This window comes from Balaenoptera musculus, chromosome 1, assembly GCF_009873245.2.
Source record: "Balaenoptera musculus isolate JJ_BM4_2016_0621 chromosome 1, mBalMus1.pri.v3, whole genome shotgun sequence".
In the NCBI taxonomy this organism is placed as follows: Eukaryota; Metazoa; Chordata; class Mammalia; order Artiodactyla; family Balaenopteridae; genus Balaenoptera; species Balaenoptera musculus.
The window spans coordinates 46,051,522-46,078,614 of record NC_045785.1 but is presented as its reverse complement, the minus strand read 5'-3'; the positions used below and the strand labels follow the sequence as shown (position 1 = coordinate 46,078,614).

General features: G+C 47.4%; 1 protein-coding gene across 2 annotated transcripts in view; it reads left to right on the top strand.

Annotated features, from left to right (window-relative positions):
- The window catches only part of DHCR24 (24-dehydrocholesterol reductase), a 36,365-nt gene extending 19,059 nt beyond the window's left edge, over positions 1 to 17,306 (top strand). For both annotated transcript variants that reach the window (XM_036854313.1, XM_036854303.1), the window contains 4 exons: positions 3,672 to 3,815; positions 12,625 to 12,822; positions 12,954 to 13,132; positions 14,418 to 17,306. In XM_036854313.1, coding sequence (XP_036710208.1) covers positions 3,672 to 3,815; positions 12,625 to 12,822; positions 12,954 to 13,132; positions 14,418 to 14,571 — 675 coding nt within the window. In that variant the 3' untranslated portion in view covers positions 14,572 to 17,306. The remainder of the gene's footprint in view (positions 1 to 3,671; positions 3,816 to 12,624; positions 12,823 to 12,953; positions 13,133 to 14,417) is intronic.
- Positions 17,307 to 27,093: the final 9,787 nt, after the last annotated feature.

The following is a 27,093-nucleotide window of genomic DNA, read 5'->3' as shown; positions in this document are numbered from 1 at the left end:
AAAGGATAGGCACTTTTAAGGCTCTTGATCTATCCCTGTATACTTAAAACATTTTAAAATCAAAAAGGACTCAAAAATCATCTGATACAATTCCCTCTCCAAATAAGGAACAGAGGCCCAGAAGGGGAAAGAGGCTCCTCTGAGGACCCACAGCAAGCATGAGGCAGATTTAAGTTTGGGTCTCTGACTCCTGGTTGGGTATTTATTCCCCGCCATACCAGCTTCTAGAATTTGGCATCATCTGCAAACTTTGATCGAGCACCATTCTTTTTTTTTTTAATTAATTAATTTATTTATTTATTTTTGGCTCTGTTGGGTCTTCGTTTCTGTGCGAGGGCTTTCTCTAGTTGCGGCAAGCGGGGGCCACTCTTCGTCGCGGTGCGCGGGCCTCTCACTACTGTGGCCTCTCTTGTTGCGGAGCACAGGCTCCGGACGCGCAGGCTCAGTGGTTGTGGCTCACAGGCCTAGTTGCTCTGTGGCATGTGGGATCTTCCCAGACCAGGGCTCGAACCCGTGTCCCCTGCATTAGCAGGCAGATTCTCAACCACTGCGCCACCAGGGAAGCCCAGAGCACTATTCTTTATGGGACACTAGTGAGCACTGGAGGATGAGGATCCTGGAGCAGGAGTGGGACTTCAGACACTGAGCCCAAATGTTCTGGTGTCCCCGGGCCCTGGCTCTGCCTGAGCTCATGTCGGGCCAAAGCCCAGGCAGTGTGTCACTCTGAACCTAGTCACCTGGCAAGGAGGTCTTGTCCAGAGGTTTTCCACCTTGTCTGAGATGTTCCTCTGGAAGCTGCCAGTGGTGATAAGCTAAGGGCGGGGACCAAGGGGTATCACCACCCACTTTGTACTGAAAGTCATCTCTTTGATGTATTAGATGCCACCTAAGGTTGCAGTTGGGCAAAAGGGATTGTACAGCTTTTAAATTGTTTGAACACTCTGACCAGTTCCCTTATTTCCCAGGAAGACCAAGGTTTTCCCCAGAGACTTGCCTGGTTATCAGTGGCAGAGGGGCCCTGGGCCTCGGGCCACAGACTTTTGCAAAGTGTTCCCATGATGCCGGATGAGAACGGGGCCTGGGGCGGGGGGAGAGTGGTGGGTGCCAGAGGCATGTGCGTGTTTCATCGGAGGAGCATTTCTCCCAAACATGCCTGTTCGGCAGGCTGCTCAGGAGTTCATCCCTGCGTGCCCAGGCACTGTCCCCTGGGAGAAGGCAGCCACCCCCGTTTTACAGGGGAGCCCAGAGATAGGAAGTGGCTTGTTATCTAAGTGCTTGGGCTGGAACTGCAACTCCTGCCGCCTCTTGGCTGCCACGGCTGCCATGTGCCCCAGGAGAGACGTGCCATCCAGGTTCTTTATCATGTCCCAGGCTTCTCGGGCACAAAGAGTTACGGATGAGTCCACGAACACCAGGAGTGCCTGTATCCAGGTACCCCCGAGTCTCGGGTTCATCACGCAGCTGGTGCCACTGCCGGTGTGTGACCAGGTCCACCTGGGGTTAGATCAAGTTGCTCTGTTCCTGTGGGGTCTGACTCCCCTTTGCATTCGCAGGTGGAGGCCAGCCTATGGTGACTTCTGCCCTGCCCCGCACTATCCACACTCTAACTGCCTTGGACAAGCAGGCTCTTTAGCCCGTTTCCTGGTACTTCGTGGCCTGGTTTCCACACTGCAGAGTGGCCTAGCAGCAGAGTGGCCTGCACACAGTGGTGACCCCTAGATGGGCTGCAAGTGTTGGCTGCCAGAGGTGGAGGGCAGAGGTTGCCTGGCTCCAGGGTAGAGGGGGCTGCCGAGGGGCTGGGGGCAGTGAGAGGGCCGGGAACTGAACATTGTGCCCCTGCTGTGGGCAGGCCCTGTGCTTGGCACTTTCTGCATTATCTCTTTTAGTCTCTCTAACCATTTTACCTGTACTGAAAATGAGGCTCAGAGAGGCTAAGTAACCTGCCAGGATCGGCCTAGTACATTAAAAGTGGAGACAGCAAATCAGTAAACAGTAGGCACACGGCAGTCCCATTTATATAAATCTGTGTGTGTGTGAAAATAAAACCTAATGAATACACATCAGTTTTTAGTAGTTCTCTCTGGAGGGTGAGGCTGCAGGGGCATCTCTCAGGTTACACATTACTGCAGTGTCTCAAGTTTTCACAAGGAGCGTACGTTGCTTTTAGAATCAGGAAAAAAATTAATAGTTTTTTTTTTTTTTTTTTTTATAATGCCCACATTCCATAACCCACCATTCAAGGTTCTCTGCCATCCGCCTTGGCCTCCTTTTGCAACATGGAATGTGCTTGAGTCTTTGCCTTGCCCCTTGCCAGCCTTGTGACCTCGGGTAGTCCCTTCAACCTTGATGATTCTTTCTCCTGGTTAGTGAAACAGGGACAGCCCTGCTGTGCAGGGTCGTGGAGGAGATAAAGAAGGAATGTGTGCGAGGTCATGGAAGAGGTAATGAATGTATGCAAAGTCATGGAGGGGACAAAGAGTGAACACGTCGGGTACTGGTGCTGCCTCCCTGGAGTGTGGGCACTTAGCCCGTGCTGTGATTATTCTCCAGCCACCCTGGGCTTGCTTGCTTCTTGCCTCTGCTCCTGTCTTTCCCTCCCGGATGGTCCCCTGGCAACATTCTACCTCTCCCATGTGGCCTCCACTCTCTGCTTCCTCCTATCCCTTTGCTGGGTGTGATCTCACCTGCCCCATAAAACACGGGTACCTCTCCCACCCCAAGAGAAGCTGGTATGACATGGGCCCGAGCATCTGCAGTGTGTGTGTATGTAATTTCTAATAGGCACAAAGATCTCGCACAAAGTATTTATTTTTATTGCCATTTTACATGTGAAGAAACAAGCTCAGAGTGTCCTGCGCCAGGTCACACAGCTAGTGGGTGACTGGGCCAGGGTCTGTCCTCAGCCGCCCAACCTGAAGCCCATCACCCTTCCGGGTTGCTGCCCTGCCTGTCTCCAAAAGCATCGGCCCACAGTTCCTTTCATGGGTGAGGAAGCTGAGGCTCAGAGAAGCTAAGTCATCACGGGGCACACAGTAGGTAGAGTCCTGAACCATTTAGGGCTGAAGAAGACACCAGCTAAATCATGATTTAGGCTTGGAGACCATGGGGCCCAGAGCCAGGGAAGACTGTAGCTTTACTGTGAGCTTCCTCCGCTGATGGGGGCTGCCTGGGGGGAGCGCTGTGGCCAGAGGATGTGGAGCTTGGTCCAGGGCAGCAGGGAAAGCACCGTGGTCAGTTGGTGCTGTCGGCTGTGGGACCCCGTGGGGAGTATGGCCCGCGCTCAGTGTTCGTGCCAACACTGGCCTCGTGGGAGGAAGGTGGGGAGGAGCACACCTCTTTGGAGCACTGCACCGTGGCCAACGGCGACAGGCATCGGCACTTCAGTTCTCTCACCGAGAAGGAGTAGCAGGCTGAGCTCTCGAGACTGTCAGGAGTTCGCTGTTGGGCCCTGGGCTCACCACTTAACCTCTGTGAGCTCCTGCTCTCTCTGCTAGAGAATGCCGGCTGTGCTTATTAACCTCACCTGGCTTTCAAGAGCCTCCAAGGCAATAATAGACATGAAAGAGCTCTGGAGAGGCCAGGAGTGCCGAACAGAAGCTGGGTATCACTGTTACGCCCCGTTGGCATTGGGGCTTGTCTGTGGCCTGACACAGTGCCCTCTGTCATTGCAGCTGAATAACATTGGCAACTACTACAAGCCGTGGTTCTTCAAGCACGTGGAGAACTACCTGAAGACAAACCGTGAGGGCCTGGAGTACATCCCCTTGAGACACTACTACCACCGCCACACGCGCAGCATCTTCTGGGAGCTCCAGGTGAGGCTAGGATTTCCTGGTAGTCCTGGCTCCTGGCCGGGCTGGCAACCAGGATGGTTTCCCCTCCCTTGGGGGAAAAGAGTGGCTTTGTGCTAGGGACCAGAACAGCCTCTTACCCAGCAGCACAGTGCCTCCTTCTTCAGGAGCAGCCACCTTCCCTTAAAGCAGTGGGCTCTCCCCACACACCTGCCTGTGCCAGAAGGTGAGGCGCGGGGCCCAGTGCTTTGGGGAACACAGACCTGTTCTGTCCTTGAGGAGCTGTAGCCTAGCCAAGCGGACAGACTGCAGCCTGAGAAGAGGAAGTGGCTGGTCCTGCCCAGGGCTGGAGGTGGCTGTCAAGCGTGGCCTTGACGTGTGAGCAAGAATTTGCTGTTGTGTGATGAGCGATGGGGAGCAGTGACATTTTAAATAAGCGGTCAGGGAAGGCCTCTCAGGAGATGCCTTGTGAGCGGGACCTGAACATAGGACACGCCAGGCAGAGGAAGAGCCAGAGCACAGGTCCTCACATGGGCTGGGTGGGTAGCTTTTTATTTCTTTTATTTAATTGAAGTGAAAACATAAAATTAACCATTTTAAATTATACAATTCAGTGGTATTTGGTACATTCATGATGTTGTGTGTCTACTATATCTAGTTTCAAAATATTTTCATCGCCCTAAAAGGAAATCCTGTACCCATTAAGCAGTTACTCCCTATTCCCTTTCCCCAGACTCTGGCAACCATCAGTCTGCATTCTGTCTCTGTGGATTTACTACCTATTCTAGACATTTTATATAAATGGAATCATACAACATGTGGCCTTTTGTGCCTGGCTTCTTTCACTAAGCCTGCTTTCAAGGTTCATCCACGCTGTAGCATGTATCAGTACATCATTCCTTTTTGTGGCTGAATAATACTCCATTGTATGGTTGGACCACAGTTTGTTTTTCCACGCATCTGCTGGTGGACATTTGAGTTGTTTCCACCTGCTGGCATTGTGAACAATGCTGCTGCAAACATTCATGTACTAGAATTTGTCTGAGTACTAGTTTTCAGTTTTGGAGGATACATGCCTAGGAGTGGAACTGCTGGGTCGTGTGATGATTCTGTGTATAACCTACTGAGGAGCTGCCAAACGTTTTCCATGGTGGCTGAGCCATTTTACATTCTCAGCAGCAGCATGTGTAGGTTCCAATTTCTCTACATTCCCACCAGCACTTGTTGTTTTCTGGGTTTTTGCTATAGCTATCCTAGTGGGTAAGAAGTAGAATCTCACTGTGATTTTGATTTGCATTTTCCTAATGACAACGATGTTGAGTATCCTTCCATGTGCGTGTTGGCCATTTGTATATTTCTTGGAAAGTATCTGTTCAGATCCTTTGCCCAATTTTAATTGGGTTATTGATCTTTGTTGTTGAGTTGTAAGAGCTCTATATATATTCTGGATATTAGACCTTATCAAATACATGATTTGCAAATATTTCCTCTCATTCTGTAGAAGTATCTATTCAGATCCTTTGCCCAGTTTTAACTGGGTGATTGATCTTTGTTGTTGAGTTGTAAGAGTTCTATATATATTCTGGATATTAGACCCTTATCAAATACATGATTTGCAAATATTTCCTCTCATTCTGTAGGTTGTCTTTCACTTCCTTGATAAGGTCTTTTTTTTTTTAGATTTTTTTTGATGTGGAGCATTTTTAAAGTCTTTATTGAATTTGTTACAATATTGTTTCTGTTTTGGTTTTTTGACCGTGAGGCATGTGGGATCTTACTCCCCGGCCAGGGATGGAACCCGCACCCCCTGTACTGGAAGGCGAAGTCTTAACCACTGGACCACCAGGGAAGTCCCGATAATGTCTTTTGATTCACAAAAGTTTTTGGTTTTGATGAAGTCCAGTTGATCTATTTTTTCTTTTGTTACTCGTGCTTTTAGTGTCGTATCTAAGAATCCATTGCTAAATCCAAAGTCATGAAGATTTCTTCCTGTGTTATCTTCTAAAAGCTTTATGGTTTTAGCTCTTATATTTAGGTTCTTGATCCATTTTAAGTTAAGTTTTGTGTATTGTGTGAGGTGGGGGTCCAGCTCCATTCTTTTGCATCACAGCAAGGTGCAAGGTGTCACAGCAAGGCTGCGTGTTTCTGAAAACAGCAAGAAGGCCCTTGAGCTAGACCGATGGTGGAGAATACGGTGAAACAGCAGCTATAGCCTAGATCATGTAGGTCCTTGTAGGTCAGGGGAGGACTTCATATTTTACCTTGTGTGGTAAGGAAGCCAGTGGAGGGCTTTGTGCAGAAAAGTGACATGACCTGATGTTTGTTTTAAAAGGATAATTTTGACAGCTAGGTGGAGAGTGGATGGGGTGGAGGTGGCAAGAGTGGGAGAGCGGAAGAAAGAAGATTCTGCCGTCCAGGGTGGTAGCGGTGGAGGAGGAAAGGGGTCTCAGATCTGGGAGGTGCTGTGAAGGTTGAACCAACCAACAGGATTTCCCACAGATTGCCCTTGGGTGTGATTCCAAGGTTAGGGACCCAAGCAACCGGGTGGCCCGAGGTGCCATTGACTGCTATGGACAACATGGGGGAGGGGTCTGGGAAGGAAAATCAGAAGTTTGGTTTGGGACATGTCAGTGTGAGATGCTTTTCAGACATCCAGGTGGGACGTTGAGTGGGCAGCTGGCACATATGTCAGATCTTCAGGGCAGAGGTCGAAGAAATCCATATCACTGTGGGTGTCATCAGCAGAGAAATGTTAATTAACACCGTGGGACTAGATGAGTGAGGGAGGTTAGAGAAGAGAAGTCCGAGAGCCAAGCCCTGCAAGTTGAGGGAGGAGGAACCAGCCAGGAGAGGAGAAGACGCCGTCAGTCAGAGGGGAGGAGAAACCCAGGAGGACTGGCATCCCGGAAGCTACTTGAGGACAGCATGTCAAGAAGGAAGATGAACAGCCGTGTCAAATGCCCCTGAGTGAGATGACGACAAAGCATCGACCCCTGGTCTTAGTCGTGAAAAGGTCACTGATGACCTTGAGCCATGGGGCTGAAAGCCTGACTTGGGTTCGAGAGAAAACAGAGACAGGGAAGTGGAGACAGTGAAAATGGAAATCTGAGAAGGCTCAGTATAAGGGAAAGCAGAAGAGTAGGGTGGGAGCCAGAGGGGGATGTAGGATCGAGAGGAAATATTTTGTGTGACTGTTTTATTTTTTATTTTGATTTTTTTTTTGGCTGCGCCGCACGGCACATGGGACCTTAGTTCCCCAACCAGGGATCAAACGTGTGCCCCCTGCAGTGGAAGTGCAGAGTGTTAACCACTGGACCGCCAGGGAAGTCCATGTGTGACTTTCAAGAGGGGAGAGGTTACCGCATGTTGACGTGCTGGCAGTGCAGGGGAGAGGGTGTGCTCGCAGGGTGAACCTTGAGGATGGATGGATCCTGTGCTCAGGTGGAGAGGTTGCCTTTAGGTGAGAGCGTGGAGATTCACCCACTGGACAGGAGGGAGGAAGTGTTAATGGAACAGTTGCTACAAACAGGAGGACCATTTGGTGGTGGGAGGGTGTGGGAGTCCTTCTATTTTCTCAATGAAATAGGAAGCAAGGATTTTAGCCGAGATGAGGGGGTGGGGGTTGTTGAAGGACTGAGGAGAGAGGAGATGGGAAATTGTCCCTTGGAGAGTGGGAATGAATTAACTGGAGAAATGTCATAGGATTGCTGGGCAACACTGGGCCTCCCAAAGATTCATGACCATGAGTTTACAGTGAGACTAGCTAGCCCTGGTGGTTGTGGATTTTCACACGTTCAGCTCTGTGGATGGGTACAGAATAGGGAGAAAGTTAGATTTAAGCACAGTTGAGGTTTTGCAAATGAGTATGACAAGTGGGGCGAGGTTGGAAAAGCCAGGACATGATCAGGATGAAATCCGAGCCAGCTGAGGGGGGGGCAGTGAGGATGTGTGGGGCTGAAGGGACTGATATGGTGGCCTGGGTGCCCCTTGGGGTGAAGAATTGACGTCAGAGCACTGGAGGGCATGAGCAGCAGGAAGGAGAGTTAGTGGTGGTCAGAGGGCGAACGCTTGGAATTGAAACTATGGAGATGCCAAATGAAGTATGTTGCCTACCATCCAGTTCTGCAGGAATGAAGTCATTAGGCCTTGCAGTCACTGACCTTCAACACCCCCTGAAAGGAATTCAGGGCAAAGATCACTAATGAGGCACTCTGTGCTATGGGAAAACTGGCAGATAAAGACAGCCTTCAGATAGGTAGATATTTTGAGGAGAAAATTTTATGAACCCAAATTCTTGGATCTTCCCATACTTAGAAAAGTACCAAAGCCGTTAATAAGACGACTGTTCCTCATAACTAGCAACAACCTTCGATCGAGACCTACGCTTGATTTCATGTACACTTCGCCAAAATCACATACATACTGATCTGGCCTTTACCTCTTCGGAACGGTTTCTCAGAGCTGTTTGAGAGCGCGTCTCCCAGGCTATAGTCAGTGAGACACTGAATAAACTCAACTCACAGCTCTGACGTGCTTTTTTTTTTTTTCCAAGTCAACAGAGGCAATGAATACAGACAATAGGACAACATCGAGAGGTCAGCAAACTTTCTTAAAGGGCCAAATAGCAAAAGCTTTAGGCTCTGCGGGTCATACGTCCTGTCGCAGCTGCTCAGCCCTGCCCTTGTAGCACAAAAGCAGCCACAGGCAGTGCACAAACAAACGTGCATGACTGTGCTCCAGTGATACTATGTATAAACACAGGCAGGGGGCCAGATGTGGCCACCTGCTGGATCCGCTTGCAGACCGATTCCCACGGGCTATAGTTTGTCATCCCCTGCTCTGGAGTGTGACGTGAGAGTCAGGGCAGAGGCCAGGTGGAAGGTAAGATCGCTGGAGGACAGAGAGGAGGCTGGGGCGTGGGAAAGATCATAGAGGTGGGTATAAAATCACATCAGTGATAAGATGACTGTTGAAGAAGGTGGCAGTGATCTGGGAATGAGGGAGATGATGGGGGTGGAGATGATGGGCAGGTGGCTGCAAAGTCGCTGAGGGTTTTCAGGGAATGGGAGGGGCAGAGACCTAGAAGCAGTAATGAGGAGCCCACCTCACCTCCGTCTACCCCAGAGGGTCTTGGAGAGAAAATGATACCACCTCGGAGGGCTGCAGGGGCCAGCCAGGTTCCAGCTAAGAGCAAGGAGAGGACACGACGGTCGAGAGAAGAGCTTGAGGATGGAGGGGGTTTGCTGCCGTTTAGACCATGAGAGAGCACAGGGGAGGGGTTTGGCAGATGGGGGCACAGTGGCCAGTGGGGTCAGATTAAAAGACATTGCATCGCTGTAGCCCATCAAGGGTGCTAGTGGGAGGCACCCAAAAGTCCACCATGACTGAGATAAATAGAGATGTCAGGCATGAAGGAATTACACCTGGTGGTCTCCTAGGAGGAGGTGTTGGGTCACTTCTAATCATGGGCTAGGTCTCTCAGGCAGAATGTGATGGGGCAGTGGTAAGGGCTGGAGGAGTGGGCAGCAGAGGCTTCATCAAGGCCCGGGGAGCTCTGGGCTTCCCCCATCCCTGTTAGTCCTTCTTTGAGCAGTGTCCAGGCCCAGAGCGTTTGGTGGAAAGTTTTGCCAAAGGCAGAAGACCCCCAAGTCCCTCTTTATCCCTGCCAAGAGCAGTGTGAAGGATGTGGGAGGTGTGGTTTTGTCAAGAGCAGTGTGAAGGATGTGGGAGGTGTGGTTTTGTCAAGAGCAGGGATATTTAAGAGAAAGGAGAGGAAAGAGGGGCCAGCAAAGTACATGAGAGCACATCAGAATGATAACAGCAGCAATTAATATGAATCGCTCCTTACATGTTAGTTCTTAGGCCAAACACTTTTCATGCATTCTCTCTCCATCTTCTTAACAACCCTGTGAGGGTAGGTCCTAGTGCTGTTTCTCCACTTTACAGATGAAGAAGCTGGTTTAGGTTATCCAAAGTAACACAACTCAGTAAGGGATAGAGTGTATTGGTTATCTATTGCTGCATAATGAATTAACCCCAGATTGTGAGGATTAAAACAACTGCCCTCTGTTATCTCACAGTTTCGAGGCTCAGGGATTGGAGAGCGATGGTGTGGGTGTTTCTGGCTCAGGGCTGCAGTCAAGGTGTCGGCAGGGCTGGTCTGCTGGAGGCTCTAGTAGGGCTGGAGAATCTGCTTCCTGGAAGGGTCCCTCACGTGGTTGTTGACAAGAGGCCTCCGTTCCTTGCCACCTGGGCTGCTCAAGTGTCCTCACAACAGGGCAGCTGGCTTCCCCCAGAGCAGGGGATTCAAGAGAGAGACCAAGGAGGGGTCCTCAGTGCCTTCCATGACCCAGGCTTGTCGCCTCGCCACTCCTGCCATACTCTCTTATTAGAACGGGGTCACCAAGTCTGGCCCACACCCAAGGAGGGGGGAATTAAGCTCCACCTCTTGAAGCAAGGAGTAGCAGAGAACTCCTGGACGGGTTTTAAAACCACAGAGCTAGATTTCAAAATGAGGTTTGTCTTATATTTTTGTGCTGTTAAACACTAGCCTGTACTGCCTGAAGTTAAAGGAAGAATCTGGAAGGATGGGTGTTTTACTACCAAGATGTGCACACAGGAAGTTTGTTCAGGAGAACTCTGGTGATCCTCAGCTGCGAGAGGAAAGGGAAGCAGGGCCGGGCAGAGGGAAAAGCGGAGGCATGAGGCAGTCACAACAAAGACCTCAGCCAACCCACAGGGAGCTCTGGGGCCGGATGGCCCTCCAGAGCTGTCCCACCTTGAGGCCAGGGGGCTAGGACTTTGCAGCCCCACCCCGTGAAGGGTGACTTTGGAGATATTGCATGTTGGGTTCCAGACCACTGCAATAAAGCAAATAATCACAATAAAGTGAGTTACACGAAATTTTTGGTTTCCCAGTGCATATCTATATATTTTTTAATTTAGTATATTTATTAGACTATAACTGCTTTACAGTTTTGTCCCAGCGCATATAAAAGTTATGTTTACACTATACTGTAGTCTATTAAGTGGGCACTAGCATAATGTCTAAAAAAAAAAAAAGGGCATACCTTAATTTAAAAATGCTTTATTGCTAAAAAATGCTAACCATTATCTGAGCCGTCAGCAAGTCAGAGTAGTGACATCAAAGATCACTGATCAAAGATCAGAAGTGCAATAAAACGAGGTCTATCTGTACAGTGTCAGGCATCCAGGACAAAGAATGCAGTAGCGCTCTGTGTGCTGATGCCCAGGATACAGTGATAAGCGGGAGGCTAGTAGACGCTGCCATTTGTGACTTGTGTTTTTTTTAAGCCCATGGACTTGTCTGTGCATCGAATGTCTCTAGAAGGGTACACAAATAATTCCTAAGAATGGTTGCCTTTGTGGAGGGGAAAGAGATTGGGATGGAGGAGGAATGATGAGTGGTCAGGGCTGTGAGGGAAACGGGGTCAGGGCTTAGGCTTTGAGGGGGATTTCTGCTATGGGCCTGTGTGGCTTTTCCAAGGACAACCAAGGGAACAATAAAAGCCACCCTATTTCCTGAGCTCCTGTTGTGAGCCAGGAACTGGTGTAGGAGCCAGAATCTAACAGAGAAGAGAGCAGACAGGCCCCTCCCTCCCTCATGGGAGTGGGCTGGTGATCAGAGGAGATGATTCCAGGGGAGGGGAGGGGAGGGGCCAGGAGAGGAGGAGTCATGCAGCCTCTGAAGCTTAGCATGAGGGCTTCTTTGGGCAGCCACCACTGACCCTAGTCTGACATGGACCCTTTTATGAGCTGCCTCTGCATCTCTCTGTTGCAGCTCTTCCCACCTGAGGTCAGGGACCACGTCTCAATGATCTGGGTATCCCCAGCACACAGCACAGAAGCTGGCACCTGAGCACATAGGCGCCTCGTAGTTGTCTAACGAATGAAGGAACGTCCTTGGCTTCGAGGGCCCAGGAGCTATGAGGATGGGGTATCAGGTGCACGCTGGCAGCCCTCAGGAAGACGGCAGACTGGGAGCAGGGAGGACGATCGTGAATGGGGGGCTCCTCCCTTGTGGAGGTTTGAGGCGTGGGAGAGGAAGGACAGCCCTGCTCGGGGGTTTCCCAAGAGGCCAGCTTGGGGGAGGCAGGCGGGGTGGCGCTGTGCAGGGCCACAGGAACAAGAGAAAGTGGCTAGCTCTGCCTAGGATTGAAGGTAGCTGTCAAGCTTGGCCTTGACAGGTGAGCAAGAATTTGCTGTTGTGTGTATGGAGGGATGGGGAGCAGTGACATTTTAATAGGGGCGTCAGAGAAGGCCTCTCAGGAGATGCTGTAGACCGAAGGGCTCATCGTTGAACCTGAGCCAGACCTTCCCCACCTCAGTGGGAGCCGTCTCTGGCGGTGTGACCTTAGGGAAGTTGCTTAAGCTCTCTGAGTATCCATCCCTCTTGCCATTGAACAGCATTCTCAAACATTTATGGAATGCCTGCTCTGTGCCAGCCACACTGACCTCAGCAACTAGAACAGCAATGATAGCTTCGTTGTTATTTTGCTTCAGGGAATGGGCTGAGTGCCTTCGTTTGGTATCTTACCATTCATTCTCACAAGCCCCATTTTGCAGATCAGGAAACCTAGCTCAGGGAGGTTAAGTCCCCAGCCCAAGATCATCATCATAGCTGGTAAATGCTGGAGCTGGGAATCAAACCCAGATCCAGCTGAGTAAATCCTGGGTACCACCACACCGCCCCCAGATAGGAGTGGACCCGTCACATTTCTGTCCAGCACCAGAGGAGGACCCGGCCCCTGGCACGTGGGGACACTGGGCCCTGCTGAGTTCCTTCTCTCCATCCCCAACCCTTGTCTTTCAGGACATCATCCCCTTTGGCAACAACCCCGTCTTCCGCTACCTCTTTGGTTGGATGGTGCCTCCCAAGATCTCCCTCCTGAAGCTGACCCAGGGCGAGACGCTGCGCAAGCTGTACGAGCAGCACCACGTGGTGCAGGACATGCTGGTGCCCATGAAGTGCCTGCCGCGGGCCCTGCACACCTTCCACAGCGACATCCACGTGAGCCGGGCCGGGAGCTCAGCGGGGACGCGGGGGTGAGGGTGGCGTGTGAGCAGCAGAGAGAGGGGAGCGCCGCAGGGCCTGCCACCCGGGGGAGGAAAAGCACCAACACGCCCCCCCTGGCCCCCCAGGTCTACCCCATCTGGCTGTGCCCATTCATCCTGCCCAGCCAGCCGGGCCTGGTGCACCCCAAGGGAGACGAGGCCGAGCTCTACGTCGACATTGGTGCCTATGGGGAGCCGCGCGTGAAGCACTTTGAGGCCCGGTCCTGCATGAGGCAGTTGGAGAAGTTCGTCCGAAGTGTGCACGGGTAAGCGAGTGCCCAGAGTGTGGCCGTCAGCCACAGAGCGCTGCCCTGGGGGTGCGCGTGGAAGGCCAAGGCGCCAGCTCCACAGCCAGACCCTCGGGCGCTGAGTGACCCCTCGGATTCGGGAAGGGAGTTGGGAGATTCTAAGGAGGTGGAATTGCAGGCGTTCTCGCCCTTCCCCTTGCTGCATCCCCCCTCCTCCAGTGAGCACACCAGCAGTCCCCTGGCTGCTCGAGCCAGGGGTCGCCCCACTACCCACCCCAGCGCAGGCCATGGGGGTGCTTTAGACGTGTCCAGGGGCTCCCACTCCAGGTTGGAGGCCAAAGCTGAGGGGGGGGGGGACTCAGGACTATGCAGCCACACAGAGGCCTGGACAGAGCATTGCTCAGAAACGTCCTGGAACAAACCGTGGACGTGCAGAATCCACGTGGAGAATCTCAAAATAATCATGCTGACGGAAAGAAGCCAGGAAAAAAGAGTACTGTATGATTCTATTTATATATATATATATTTTATTTATATAAAATTCTGGAAAATGCAGATGAACCCATGGTGACAGAAGGCAGGTCTGCCTGGGATTGTGGAGGGTGATGGACAGACAACACAGGGGAATTCAGGGCATGAAGAAAGTTTGGGGGTGATGGATATGGCCGTTATCTGGACTGAGGTGACAGTTTCAAGGTTATAGACATACATCAAACTTATCAAGCAGTACGTTTCTCTTTTTTTAATTTATTAAAAAAAATTTTTTTGCTTGTTTTATTTATTTATGTTATTGAAGTATAGTTGATGTACAATATTATATGTTACAGGTGTACAGTTTAGTGATTCACAATTTTTAAAGGTCATACTCTATTTATAATTATAAAATATTGGCTATATTCCCTGTGTTGTACCATATATCCTTGTAGCTTCAAGTTGTACACTTTCATTATGTGCAGTTTATTGAACGTCAAAAAAGAGAGAGAAAGCAGCCTGGCGACCACGTCAGGGAGACGGGCATGCAGTGCACTGCATTCTACGCCTGACTCTGCCTCCACTGCCACTTAAAGCCCTGAGCCCAGATTCCCCGTCTGTAAAATGGGGATAAAAATTCCTGCACCAGCCTCAACCACTAGCTCATTAGGGGGATTAAACAAGAGAAAGCCTCCAAAAGCGCGTCCTGCCCTGCAGAGCAGGCGGTGCGTTAGGGGCGCATTAGGGATGGTTGGGGTTCTTTGTGTCCCTTTCCCCTCCCCGCCCCTCTTACCCCCGTCCTCAAGTCCTCACCCTTGTGTCTGCGCTGCAGGTTCCAGATGCTGTATGCCGACTGCTACATGGACCGGGAGGAGTTCTGGGAGATGTTTGACGGCTCCCTGTACCATAGGCTGCGGAAACAGCTCGGCTGCCAGGACGCCTTCCCTGAGGTCTATGACAAGATCTGCAAGGCTGCCAGGCACTGAGCCGGAGCCCACCCGGAAGGAGGCGGACGCGAGGGCGGACCCTGTCCCCAGGGCCAGAAGGCATCTTCCCTTCACTCAAGCTTGGCTGCTCTGCCAGATCCACACTTTCAGAAAGAAACCCCTCCAGAAACCCCACCCAGATGGCCCCGACAGCTTGCTCCCAGCTTTCAGGGGCAGCCAAGTAGAGTGGAAAGGACATGAGATTTGGAGTCAGACAAACCCGAGTCTAGTTCCCAGTTCTGCCACTCATTAGCTGTGTGACTCTGAGTGAGTCACTCAGCCACTCTGAGCCCTGCTCCTCATCTGTTGAAAGCGGGTAATGCTATCTGCCTGCAGTTGTCATCTAAGTCAAGCGCCTGTCGCAGCAGAGGTGCTGGAGAAGTGGCAGCTGCTGTCAGCACGGCTTCCCACTCAGCATCACGTCGGACTAAAGTGCTTTGGATTCAGTGGTGGAGTCCGGGAAGGCTCCATGTTAGGTCACCTGGGCTCGGGTTTGGCTGAAGGGGGTGTCCTCGAGTTGCGCTGCCATCGCTTGTCAGCTGCAAGACCTCCTCGCGGAGGGAAGGAAGGAAGGTTCCTCTCCATCCCTGGGGTCTTGGGAGGGCAACAGATGGGGCGGGCGGGCGGGCCCAAGATGTGCTGTGCCAAAGCCAGGTCTGATTCCAAAGTTCTCCCTGCTGTGCTTGGTGGCGCCTTGCCCCTTCCTCCTTCACGCTCAGGCTTGCAGGCCCACTGCAGCCGTTGCCCAAGTCCGCTCAGAGGGGACTGTGTCCTTGGAGAAGACACTTCGGGGTTGAATCCTGGCCGGGCCCAGGCCTGGGACACCTGCCCAGGCTGGGTGAGTGGTTTCTGCTCTGAATTGAATCCAGAGGACCTGGGCTCGTTCTTGGCTCTCCACCCTCCATGGCTCTTGTTCCCAGAACCCGCTTTGTCATGGTGGGGCTGTGTCCTCTGCTCTGCAGTAGGGGTGGGAGTTGGGGGGTGGGACCACGCCCAGCAGGACAATGGAGCCGCCGTCCCTTGGTTTCGTGGGGTTCCTCACTGCGGGGCTGAAAGAAAACAGCATCAACTTGATTTCTCCAACCACTCATCTCCCCCTTTTTTTCTTTCTCCCCCGGCCCCCAACTGTAGTTAATTTTAGTGCCTTACAAATCCTAAGCTCAGAGAAAAGTTAGCTCCATTTCCGTTCCAGAGGGAAGGAAACCTTCCCAGGTCCCTGCCCACCTAGTAAAGCTTGGTTGTTTATGCAGCTCCGTCTTAACTGCCCAGTCTCAGCTGAAAACCCAGAATCTGAGAGGGAATTGTGTAAGGGAAGCTGGAATTAAGTGAACTGTGCCAGGCAGTGACATTTTGGGAGAGAGAGAGAGAGAGCACTGCACCAGGAGCCAGGAGGCCTGGGTTTGTCCTTGCTGTATTCTTCACGAGCTCTGCACCCGTGGGCAAGTCATTTGTCCCTCTGAGCTGTAGTTTCCTCATCTGTCACATCAGCACACACAAGACCACCTGAGGCCTTTCTGCTTTAGAAGTACAGAGCTGTCTTAAACACCATGACTGCAAACCCCATGAAAAGCCTCTTGTGTGGATAGTCAGAGGAAAAACAAATGATCTAAGTGGACGCTTGGGGGTTGTCTGCCATTTAAGGTCCTTCCTTCAGCCCAAGGCCAGCTCTCATCTTTTCAGAAAGGCACATCCATGGCCTGCAAGGAAGTGTCAATCTTGTCACCACAGGTTGCCAGAATCCTCCCAGAGCCATGCTTTGGCTGCCGAGGCTCACTCATCCTGCCCTGGGCTTGGCATGCTGTAGTCTCTTGGTGTGGTCCTGGGAGATCTGGGCGCATTCAGGGCACTCAGAAGGCAGAGGAACCACTCTTCCCCATTTGGCCTCTGGAGGGGGCATAAGAAAAAAATAAGAAACCTCATTGTCTCGCTTGTATGCAAAGCACGTGAATACTGGCATTAGCTTTCCTAGTGGGCCCGTGGGCTTCCCGCTCGGCGCTAAACTGATGATCCTACTTGCTGTAGAGGAATGGTGAGCCTGAGCTAGATTAGCCCAACAGATAAGGCCCTGTCCTTTCACCAGTGGGGCCTCTGTCCCTGGGCCCCTGGGAGTGTGGCCAGAGATGCCAGCAGCTTCTGTTATCCTCAGTCCTACAAACCAAAATCCTGCCCTTCACAGACCTCACTCGGAACCCGGGGCTCGGAAGGGAGGGTCTGGGGATCACACCAGCCTCAGGTTAGTGTTTTGTTTCAGTGATCTCTTGCCTAGAAAGGGGCAGTCTTCCAAGTATGTTGAGCTGAGTGACCAGCTCTTTCTTGTAGCCAGTCTTGTCACTACCCATCAGGTGGTGGTTTCAGGTGGAATTAAACTTGGCACATGGCGGGGGTGGGGCAGCGTGTGTGGAAAGTATAAGAAGAGGCCTCTCCCTTCCGGAACGCTGAGTTTCTCTGCATGAAGGTTTTCTGTAAAATCCGGATTCTAGCCAGTTTCTTCGGCTGGAAGGACACATAATCTAATTAGCTGTTACTGAAAGGGAAGTGGTGGGGATGGGGGTGGCAGTGAATGCTGTGTGATTTTTAGTTTTTTCCTTAATCATGGGGACCATGGAAAAAGGCATCCTGCCCCCCACCCCCACCCCCAGCAGGCTCTTGCAGCTGCAGGCGCTGTGCCTACTGTCTGAACACTTCATGTCCCTATGGCTGTGTGGCCACTGCTTCTGTAAGAATAAAAGTGTGATCTGGAAAATAGCCTTTGTCGTTTCTTGCTCTGGGGACCACGACGTGGAGGCACTCCTGGCTCAAGTGCAGGCTCCAGTTGCCCTCTGAACCCGCGAGGGCTGGAAGATGGCGTGGGGGAAGGGACAGGTGTGTTAGGGCAGAAGGACCAAGGTGATTTTCTTAACTGTTTTTGAATTTCTGTCATCGTCAATGATCTGGCGTAGATGTTGATAATATTCCCCTATCTGCAGGGTGGAGAACAGACTACAAGGAGAAACTTGGAAGCTAGGAGACCAGTGAGAAGAGTTCAGGTGAGGTGGGGCTCAGATCGAGGTGGGGCTGTGCTTTTTAAGGCACCAGACATGACTGTCAGAAGCTCTGGGCCGCAGTCCTGGCTTTGTCACTTGGATGACCTAACTAATTTTGGCAAATCAGTTAATCCTATTGAGACTCTTTCCTCATTTACACACTGGTAGAGACCACTAACTGTCCACTAAAACCCATTCCTCCCTTTGAGCACACCACTGGACTACATTTCCCGGCCTCCCTCGCCCTCAGATGTGCCCTTGTGTTAGTTGCTCCAGGAGAATGTGAGCAGAAGTGGTAAAGCCCTGTGTGAGGTTCTCCTGGCTCTTCTGTTATTTGGACGCAGATGACAGCCAGGCCATAGGTGGCAGCAGAGTCACAAGGGGAAGGAGCTAGATCCCTGAATCACTGTATGGAGAACTGCCCACCAACCTGAACTTTGGCCTGGTCTGGGAACAAGAAATAAAACTTTTACTGTACTTGAGTCGCTGCATATTCAGGACTATTTGTTAGAGCAATTTCGCTCACCCTAATTGTTACAGGTCATCAGGCTTAAATGAACAGACACACAAGGGTTGAGTTTAGTGCAATAAAGTTTTATGCAAATGCATAGATATACATGATGGACATTTTCCTAAAATATATGTGATGTCAGGGTCCCATCCTAAAGTTGTTTGAGAGGAACCCCTTAGGAAATTCTTTTTCCAATTGTTCAGTTTCACAAATCAGGATTTGTAAATTCTCCTTAAAGGAGGAGAAATCTTTACTGTCCTTAAAACAGATTTTGTAGTTGAAACCTGAAATAACACCTTACATTTGAATAGCATGCAACATACAATATCTTCTTTAATCCTCACAGTCCTGTAACAAAAGCAGGTCAGTTTTTTATCCACATTTTACAGATGAGAAGAGTGAAGCTCGGGGCTTCCCTGGTGGCGCAGTGGTTGAGAATCCGCCTGCCAATGCAGGGGACACGGGTTCGAGCCCTGGTCTGGGAAGATCCCACATGCCACGGAGCAACTAGGCCCGTGAGCCACAATTACTGAGCCTGCGTGTCTGGAGTCTGTGCTCTGCAACAAGAGAGGCCGCGATAGTGAGAGGCCCGCGCACCGCGATGAAGAGTGGCCCCCGCTTGCCGCAACTAGAGAAAGCCCTCGCACAGAAACGAAGACCCAACACAGCCAAAAATAAATAAATAAATAAATAAATAATTTAAAAAAAAAAAAAAAAAAAAAAAGTGAAGCTCAGGAAGGGTCAAGTGATTTGCCTAGAGGCCACATTGAGGCCATTAACGAGTTAAACAAGGATGCAGACTCATTAGTCTTAAAACATCAAAATGCTTCAAGAGCCTCACCCCGAGCTGGTTGAGACCGTAGCTCCAGGTCTAGAAACAGTGAAATGAGACCCTTGGCTGAGCCCCAGACGTAGTGGGGAGTCAGGAATCTCTTCATGAACTCAGCTCAGAAAGGAAGCCACTAGGGATCAGCAGAGGGTTCTGCTTTGACCCAAAGCATTTCCTTCTGCAAGGGAACCGTCTTGCCCCACCAGACCCTGTGGGCACTGTGGGCAGTGTCCAGACACCAACATTCATGCCAGAGTTGCAACAGTTGGTTCGCCAAACTTGGCTTATATAAGAAAAGTCACACGTGCATGCACACACACACACACACACACGTACACACACTACACAAGTTAAATGTAGATGTGTTTCAAAAATATGTTTTCTAGGGCTTTCCTGGTGGCGCAGTGGTTGAGAATCTGCCTGCCAATGCAGGGGACACGGGTTCGAGCCGTGGTCTGGGAAGAGCCCACATGCCGCGGAGCAACTGAGCCCGTGCGCCACAACTACTGAGCCTGCGCGTCTGGAGCCTGTGCTCCGCAACAAGAGAGGCCGCGATAGTGAGAGGCCCGCGCACCGTGATGAAGAGTGGCCCCTGTTTGCCACAACTAGAGAAAGCCCTCACACAGAAACGAAGACCCAACACAGCCAAAAATAAATTAATTAATTTAAAAAAAATTTTTTTAAAATATGTTTTCTAGCTATGTCCTGGTGTTAAGATGGCCTACAGGTTTCATCCTGTAGGACCGCTGTAGTCATTGCAGGTTGTGAAAGATTGGGAGGCTTTGTTGGGGTCTAGGAGGTGGTATTTTGATGCTATGGACTGAGTGTTTGTGACCTGAAATTCATATGTTGACAGTGTCATGGAATTGGGAGTTGGGCCTTTTGGGAGGTAATTAGGCCATGAGGGTGGAACCCTCATGATAGGAGTGGTGTCCTAAGAAGAGAAATGAAACAGCTAGCCCTCTCTGTGAGGATACAAGATGCCCATCTGCAGACCAGGAAGAGGGCTCTCATCAGATCTTCCAGCATCTTGATCTTGGACTTCCCAGCCTCCAGAACCATGCAAAATAAATTGTTGTATAAGCCACGCAATCTGTGGTAATTTATTATAGCAGCCTGAACTGCTGATGACTGATGGTTTGAAGATAGTTGAGCCAAGGAACCCAGAAATAGCTGAATTCTGCTCTGCCCATCATACTCCTCCCCATGGGTTTCCCTAGGGGGCAGATCCAAGGAAATGATAAAAAAAAAAATGGGGCACTGTAAGATAATAAAAATAAATAAATAAATATAGATATAAATGTATATCTATCTATAGATAGAGAGATAGAGAGATAGATAGCTGAAAGATAGATACTCCTGGTTCCTGACACTGAACTCCTAAATCTCTTGGAATCTCCTGGGTAATGGGGTGTCTTTTGTTCTAATGAGGTGACTCTGGGTGGGCACCTGGATTGCTCTTGGATGGGGGCTGGTCACCAGAATGACCAAGCCATGATTTCAGCCCCTGCCACCACCACCCCCATCCTCCAGGGTGGGGAGAGGGGCTGGAAATGGAGTTAATAATTGATCATGCCTGATTAGGCATGTTCCTGATTTTGTAAGACCATTCTTTCTTCTATATACGAAGGAACCATGAACAGAGCTCACAACCATCTCCTGCATATAATCTGTAACAGAATTGCAGGGATTGGCAGTAAAAGCAAATAAAGTCAGCAATCTAGGGATCAATGACCACAGCCTGAATCACTCTTGGTTGACCAATTAAACAACAGATAGTTGTGCATTCGTTGTACGCTTGGCACTATGCTAGGCATCCCAGCATTACAACAACAGGTAATCTCTGAAATTGCTAACTCTCTGTTTTGCCACTTTGACTCATATGAAGGACTTGAGGTATATCAAGCATATTTGCAGCTTAACTGATGAGTAAACAGAGTGGGTAATACTTACCCCCAAATCCTTAAAATAAGAAGAATAAGCAACACTTTATAGGATTTGCTTATAGGGGTCTTCTCCAACCTTCTGGTGGATGCCTGCAATTCCTCCATTAGAGTCCCATCTTGTTAATATAAGGGTTAAAATGCAAATAACTTCAGAAAGGAAAACATTAAGTTGTTTTTAATCAATTATGCCTCTTTGTTAATAAAATACTTAGGAGTAAGTTTTTAGGAAGACAGGATGAGAGCAAGAAGGAGTGTAGGAAAGAGGCATTGGCAAGTGGGTAAAAAGTTGAACTGAATGTTGAGAAAATGAGTGATTCCACAGGGCTGACTCAAATAAGTTATGAATTATTGTTTTGGATGAGCAAAATTAAGGTAGATTGTTACATAAGAATAGAAAAATAGAGAAGCAAGAAAAACTACAATCCTGCAGCCTGTGGAACAAAAACCACATTCACAGAAAGATAGACAAGATGAAAAGGCAGAGGGCTATATACCAGCTGAAGGAACAAGAAAAAAACCCCAGAAAAACAACTAAATGAAGTGGAGATAGGCAACCTTCCAGAAAAAGAATTCAGAATAATGATAGTGAAGATGATCCAGGACCTCGGAATAAGAATGGAGGCAAAGATTGAGAAGATGCAAGAAATGATTAACAAAGACCTAGAAGAATTAAAGAACAAACAAACAGATATGACCAATACAATAACTGAAATGAAAACTACACTAGAAGGAATCAATAGCAGAATAACTGAGGCAGAAGAACGGATAAGTGACCTGGAAGGCAGAATGGTGGAATTCACTGCTGCAGAACAGACTAAAGAAAAAAGAATGAAAAGAAATGAAGACAGCCTAAGAGACCTCTGGGACAACATTAAACGCACCAACATTCGCATTATAGGGGTCCCAGAAGGAGAAGAGAGAGAGAAAGGACCAGAGAAAATATTTGAAGAGATTATAGTTGAAAACTTCCCTAACATGGGAAAGGAAATAGCCACCCAAGTCCAGGAAGCGCAGAGAGTCCCATACAGGATTAACCCAAGGAGAAACACACCAAGACACATAGTAATCAAATTGGCAAAAATTAAAGACAAAAAATAAATAAATAAATAAAGACAAAGAAAAATTATTGAAAGCAGCAAGGGAAAAACGCAGATAACATACAAGGGAACTCCCATAAGGTTAACAGCTGATTTCTCAGCAGAAACTCTACAAGCCAGAAGGGAGCGGCATGATATTCTTAAAGTGATGAAAGGGAAGAACCTACAACCAAGATTACTCTACACGGCAAGGATCTCATTTAGACTTGATGGAGAAATCAAAAGCTTTACAGACAAGCAAATGCTAAGAGAATTCAGCACCACCAAACCAGCTCTACAACAAATGCTGAAGGAACTTCTCTAAATGGGAAACACAAGAGAAGAAAAGGACCTACAAAAACAAACCCAAAACAATTAAGAAAATGGTCATAGGAACATACATATCGATAATTACCTTAAACGTGAATGGATTAAATGCTCCAACCAAAAGACACAGGCTTGCTGAATGGATACAAAAACAAGACCCATATATATGCTGTCTACAAGAGACCCACTTCAGACCTAGGGACACATACAGACTGAAAGTGAGGGGACGGAAAAAGATATTCCATGCAAAAGGAAATCAAAAGAAAGCTGGAGTAGCAATACTCATATCAGATAAATTAGACTTTAAAATAAAGAATGTTACAAGAGACAAGGAAGAACACTACATAATGATCAAGGGATCAATCCAAGAAGAAGATATAACAATTATAAATATATGTGCATCCAACATAGGAGCACCTCAATACATAAGGCAACTGCTAACAGCTATAAAAGAGGAAATCGACAGTAACACAATAATAGTGGGGGACTTTAACACCTCACTTACACCAATGGACAGATCACCCAAAATGAAAATAAATAAGGAAACAGAAGCTTTAAATGACACAATAGACCAGATAGATTTAATTGATATTTATAGGACATTCCATCCAAAAACAGCAGATTACACGTTCTTCTCAAGTGCGCATGGAACATTCTCCAGGATAGATCACATCTTGGGTCACAAATCAAGCCTCAGTAAATTTAAGAAAATTGAAATCATATCAAGCATCTTTTCTGACCACAGTGCTATGAGATTAGAAATGAATTACAGGGAAAAAAACGTAAAAAAGACAAACACATGGAGGCTAAACAATACGTTACTAAATAACCAAGAGATCACTGAAGAAATCAAAGAGGAAATAAAAAAATACCTAGAGACAAATGACAATGAAAGCAGAAGGAAAGAAATCATAAAGATCAGAGCAGAAATAAATGAAATAGAAACAAAGAAAACAATAGCAAAGATCAATAAAACTAAAAGCTGGTTCTTTGAGAAGATAAACAAAATTGATAAGCCATTAGCCAGACTCATCAAGAAAAAGAGGGAGAGGACTCAAATCAATAAAATCAGAAATGAAAAAGGAGAAGTTACAACAGACACTGCAGAAATACAAAGCATCCTAAGAGACTACTACAAGCAACTCTATGCCAATAAAATGGACAACCTGGAAGAAATGGACAAATTCTTAGAAAGGTATAACCTTCCAAGACTGAACCAGGAAGAAATAGAAAATATGAACAGACCAATCACAAGTAATGAAATTGAACCTGTGATTAAAAATCTTCCAACAAACAAAAGTCCAGGACCAGATGGCTTCACAGGTGAATTCTATCAAACATTTAGAGAAGAGCTAACACCCATCCTTCTCAAACTCTTCCCAAAAATTGCAGAGGAAGGAACACTCCCAAACTCATTCTATGAGGCCACCATCACCCTGATACCAAAACCAGACAAAGATACTACAAAAAAAGAAAATTACAGACCAATATCACTGATGAACATAGATGCAAAAATCCTCAACAAAATACTAGCAAGCAGAATCCAACAACACATTAAAAGGATCATACACCATGATCAAGTGGAATTTATCCCAGGGATGCAAGGATTCTTCAATATATGCAAATCAATCAATGTGATACACCATATTAACAAATTGAAGAATGAAAACCATATGATCATCTCAATAGATGCAGAAAAAGCTTTTGACAAAATTCAACATCCATTTATGATAAAAACTCTCCAGAAATTGGGCATAGAGGGAACCTACCTCAACATAATAAAGGCCATATATGACAAACCCACAGCAAACATCGTTCTCAATAGTGAAAAACTGAAAGCATTTCCTCTAAGATCAGGAATGAGACAAGGATGTCCACTCTCACCACTATTATTCAGCATAGTCTTGGAAGTCCTAGCCACGGCAATCAGAGAAGAAAAAGAAATAAAAGGAATACAAATTGGAAAAGAAGAAGTAAAACTGTCACTGTTTGCAGATGACATGATACTATACATAGAGAACCCTAAAAATGCCACCAGAAAACTACTAGAGCTAATCAATGAATTTGGTAAAGTTGCAGGATACAAAATTAATGAACAGAAATCTTTTGCATTCCTATACACTAATGATGAAAAATCTGAAAGAGAAATGAAGGAAACACTCCCATTTACCACTGCAACAAAAAGAATAAAATACCTAGGAATAAACCTACCTAGGGAGACAAAAGACCTGTATGCAGAAAACTATAAGACACTGATGAAAGAAATTAAAGATGATACCAACATCTGGAGAAATATACCATGTTCTTGGATTAGACAAATCAATATTGTGGAAATGACTATACTACCCAAAGCAATCTACAGATTCAATGCAATCCCTATCAAATTACCAATGGCATTTTTTACAGAACTAGAACAAAAAATCTTAAAATTTGTATGGAGACAAAAAAGACCCCGAATAGCCAAAGCAGTCTTGAGGGAAAAAAACGGAGCTGGAGGAATCAGACTGCCTGACTTCAGACTATACTACAAAGCTACAGTAATCAAGACAATATGGTACTGGCACAAAAGCAGAAACATAGATCAATGGAACAAGATAGAAAGCCCAGAGATAAACCCACGCACCTATGGTCAACTAATCTATGACAAAGGAGGCAAAGATATACAATGAAGAAGAGACAGTCTCTTAAATAAATGGTGCTGGGAAAACTGGACAGCTACATGTAAAAGAATGAAATTAGAACACTCCCTAACACCATACACAAAAATAAACTCAAAATGGATCAAAGACCTAAATGTAAGACCGGACACTATAAAACTCTTAGAGGAAAACATAGGAAGAACACTCTTTGACATAAATCACAGCAAGATCTTCTTTGATCCACCTCCTAGAGTAATGGAAATAAAAACAAAAATAAACAGATGGGACCTAATGAAACTTCAAAGCTTTTGCACAGCAAAGGAAACCATAAACAAGACGAAAAGACAACCCCCAGAATGGGAGAAAATATCTGCAAATGAATCAATGGACAAAGGATTAATCTGCAAAATATATAAACAGCACGTGCAGCTCAATATTAAAGAAACAAACAACCCAATCCAAAAATGGGCAGAAGACCTAAATAGACATTTCTCCAAAGAAGACATACAGATGGCCAAGAAGCACATGAAAAGATGCTCAACATCACTAATTATTAGAGAAATGCAAATCAAAACTACAATGAGGTATCACCTCACACCAGTTAAAATGGGCATCATCAGAAAATCTACAAACAACAAATGCTGGAGAGGGTTTAGAGAAAAGGGAACCCTCCTGCTCTGTTGGTGGGAATGTAAATTGATACAGCCACTATGGAGAACAGTATGGAGGTTCTTTAAAAAACTAAAAATAGAATTACCATATGATCCAGCAATCCCACTACTGGGTATATACCCAGAGAAAACCATAATTCAAAGAGACACATGCACCCCAATGTTCATTGCAGCACTATTTACAATAACCAGGTCATGGAAGCAACCGAAATGCCCATCGACAGATGAATGGATAAAGGAGATGTGGTACATATATACAATGGAATATTACTCAGCCATAAAAAGGAATGAAATTGAGTCGTTTGTTGAGACGTGGATGGATCTAGAGACTGTCATACAGAGTGAAGTAAGTCAGAAAGAGAAAAACAAATATCGTATATTAATGCATGTATGTGGAACCTAGAAAAATGGTACAGATGAACCGGTTTGCAGGGCAGAAGTTGAGACACAGATGTAGAGAACAGATGTATGGACACCAAGGGGGATAACCCCGGGAGGGTGGGGATGGTGGTGTGCTGAATTGGGTGATTGGGATTGACATGTATACACTGATGTGTATAAAATTGATGACTAATAAGAACTTGCTGTATAAAAAAAGTAATAATAAAAAAAAATTACTAGGATTTTGATTGGTATTGAATCTATAGATGAATTTGAGGGAATTGACATCTCAAAAACATTGAGTCTTTTGATCCATGATTGTGGTATATCTCTCCCTTTATTTAGGTCTTCTTTAATTTCTCTCAGCAGAGAGAAATTTTATAGTTTTCACTGTACAAATCTTATACCTCTTTTGTCAAATTTATACCTAAGTATTTGATAGTTTTGATGCTATTATATATGGCATTTTCAATTTTCAATTTTTGGTTGTTCATTGCTAGTGTATAGCAATAGTTGATTTGGGTATATTGATCTTATTTCCTGAAACCTTGCAGACTTATTAGACCTACTTGCACCTAGTTTGGCTTATCAGCCTTTTTGAGGATTCAATAGTATTTTTTTTTCAATAGACAACATGCCTGTGAATAAAGTCAGTTTTACTTCTCCCAAAACAGTCATTTTGACATGAGTGAAGAAGTAACTTCTGTAAGGCACTCATGCTCTTAAGATTGTTTGAAGTATTTTTTATCATTATGTGAGTTTTGTGGCTGAGGCTGTGAGTCTGTCTCCTCTTTTCTAAAGACAACACACTCCTGCCATCCCACCCAATCTCTCACTGTCCAAAAACAGTGAGGGCAGAAGCTCAGGACATTGTGACCAACCTGCACAGACCCACCTCTGGGCTAGACTGGCGTGCCCACGAGGTCTGACTTTGGGAGTGGAACTGTTTGTTCCCAATGGCTGCATGATTGCTGGAGGTCAGCAGCCTCCTCATGGCATTTGGCCATGCTGAGCTTCCAGGAGCATCCTGGGATGGAGACGGAATATTCCCAGAGAAGGCCTACAACCACCTTAGGATATATGCTCCACTCTCCCAACTCTCTTTGGGTTTTACTGATC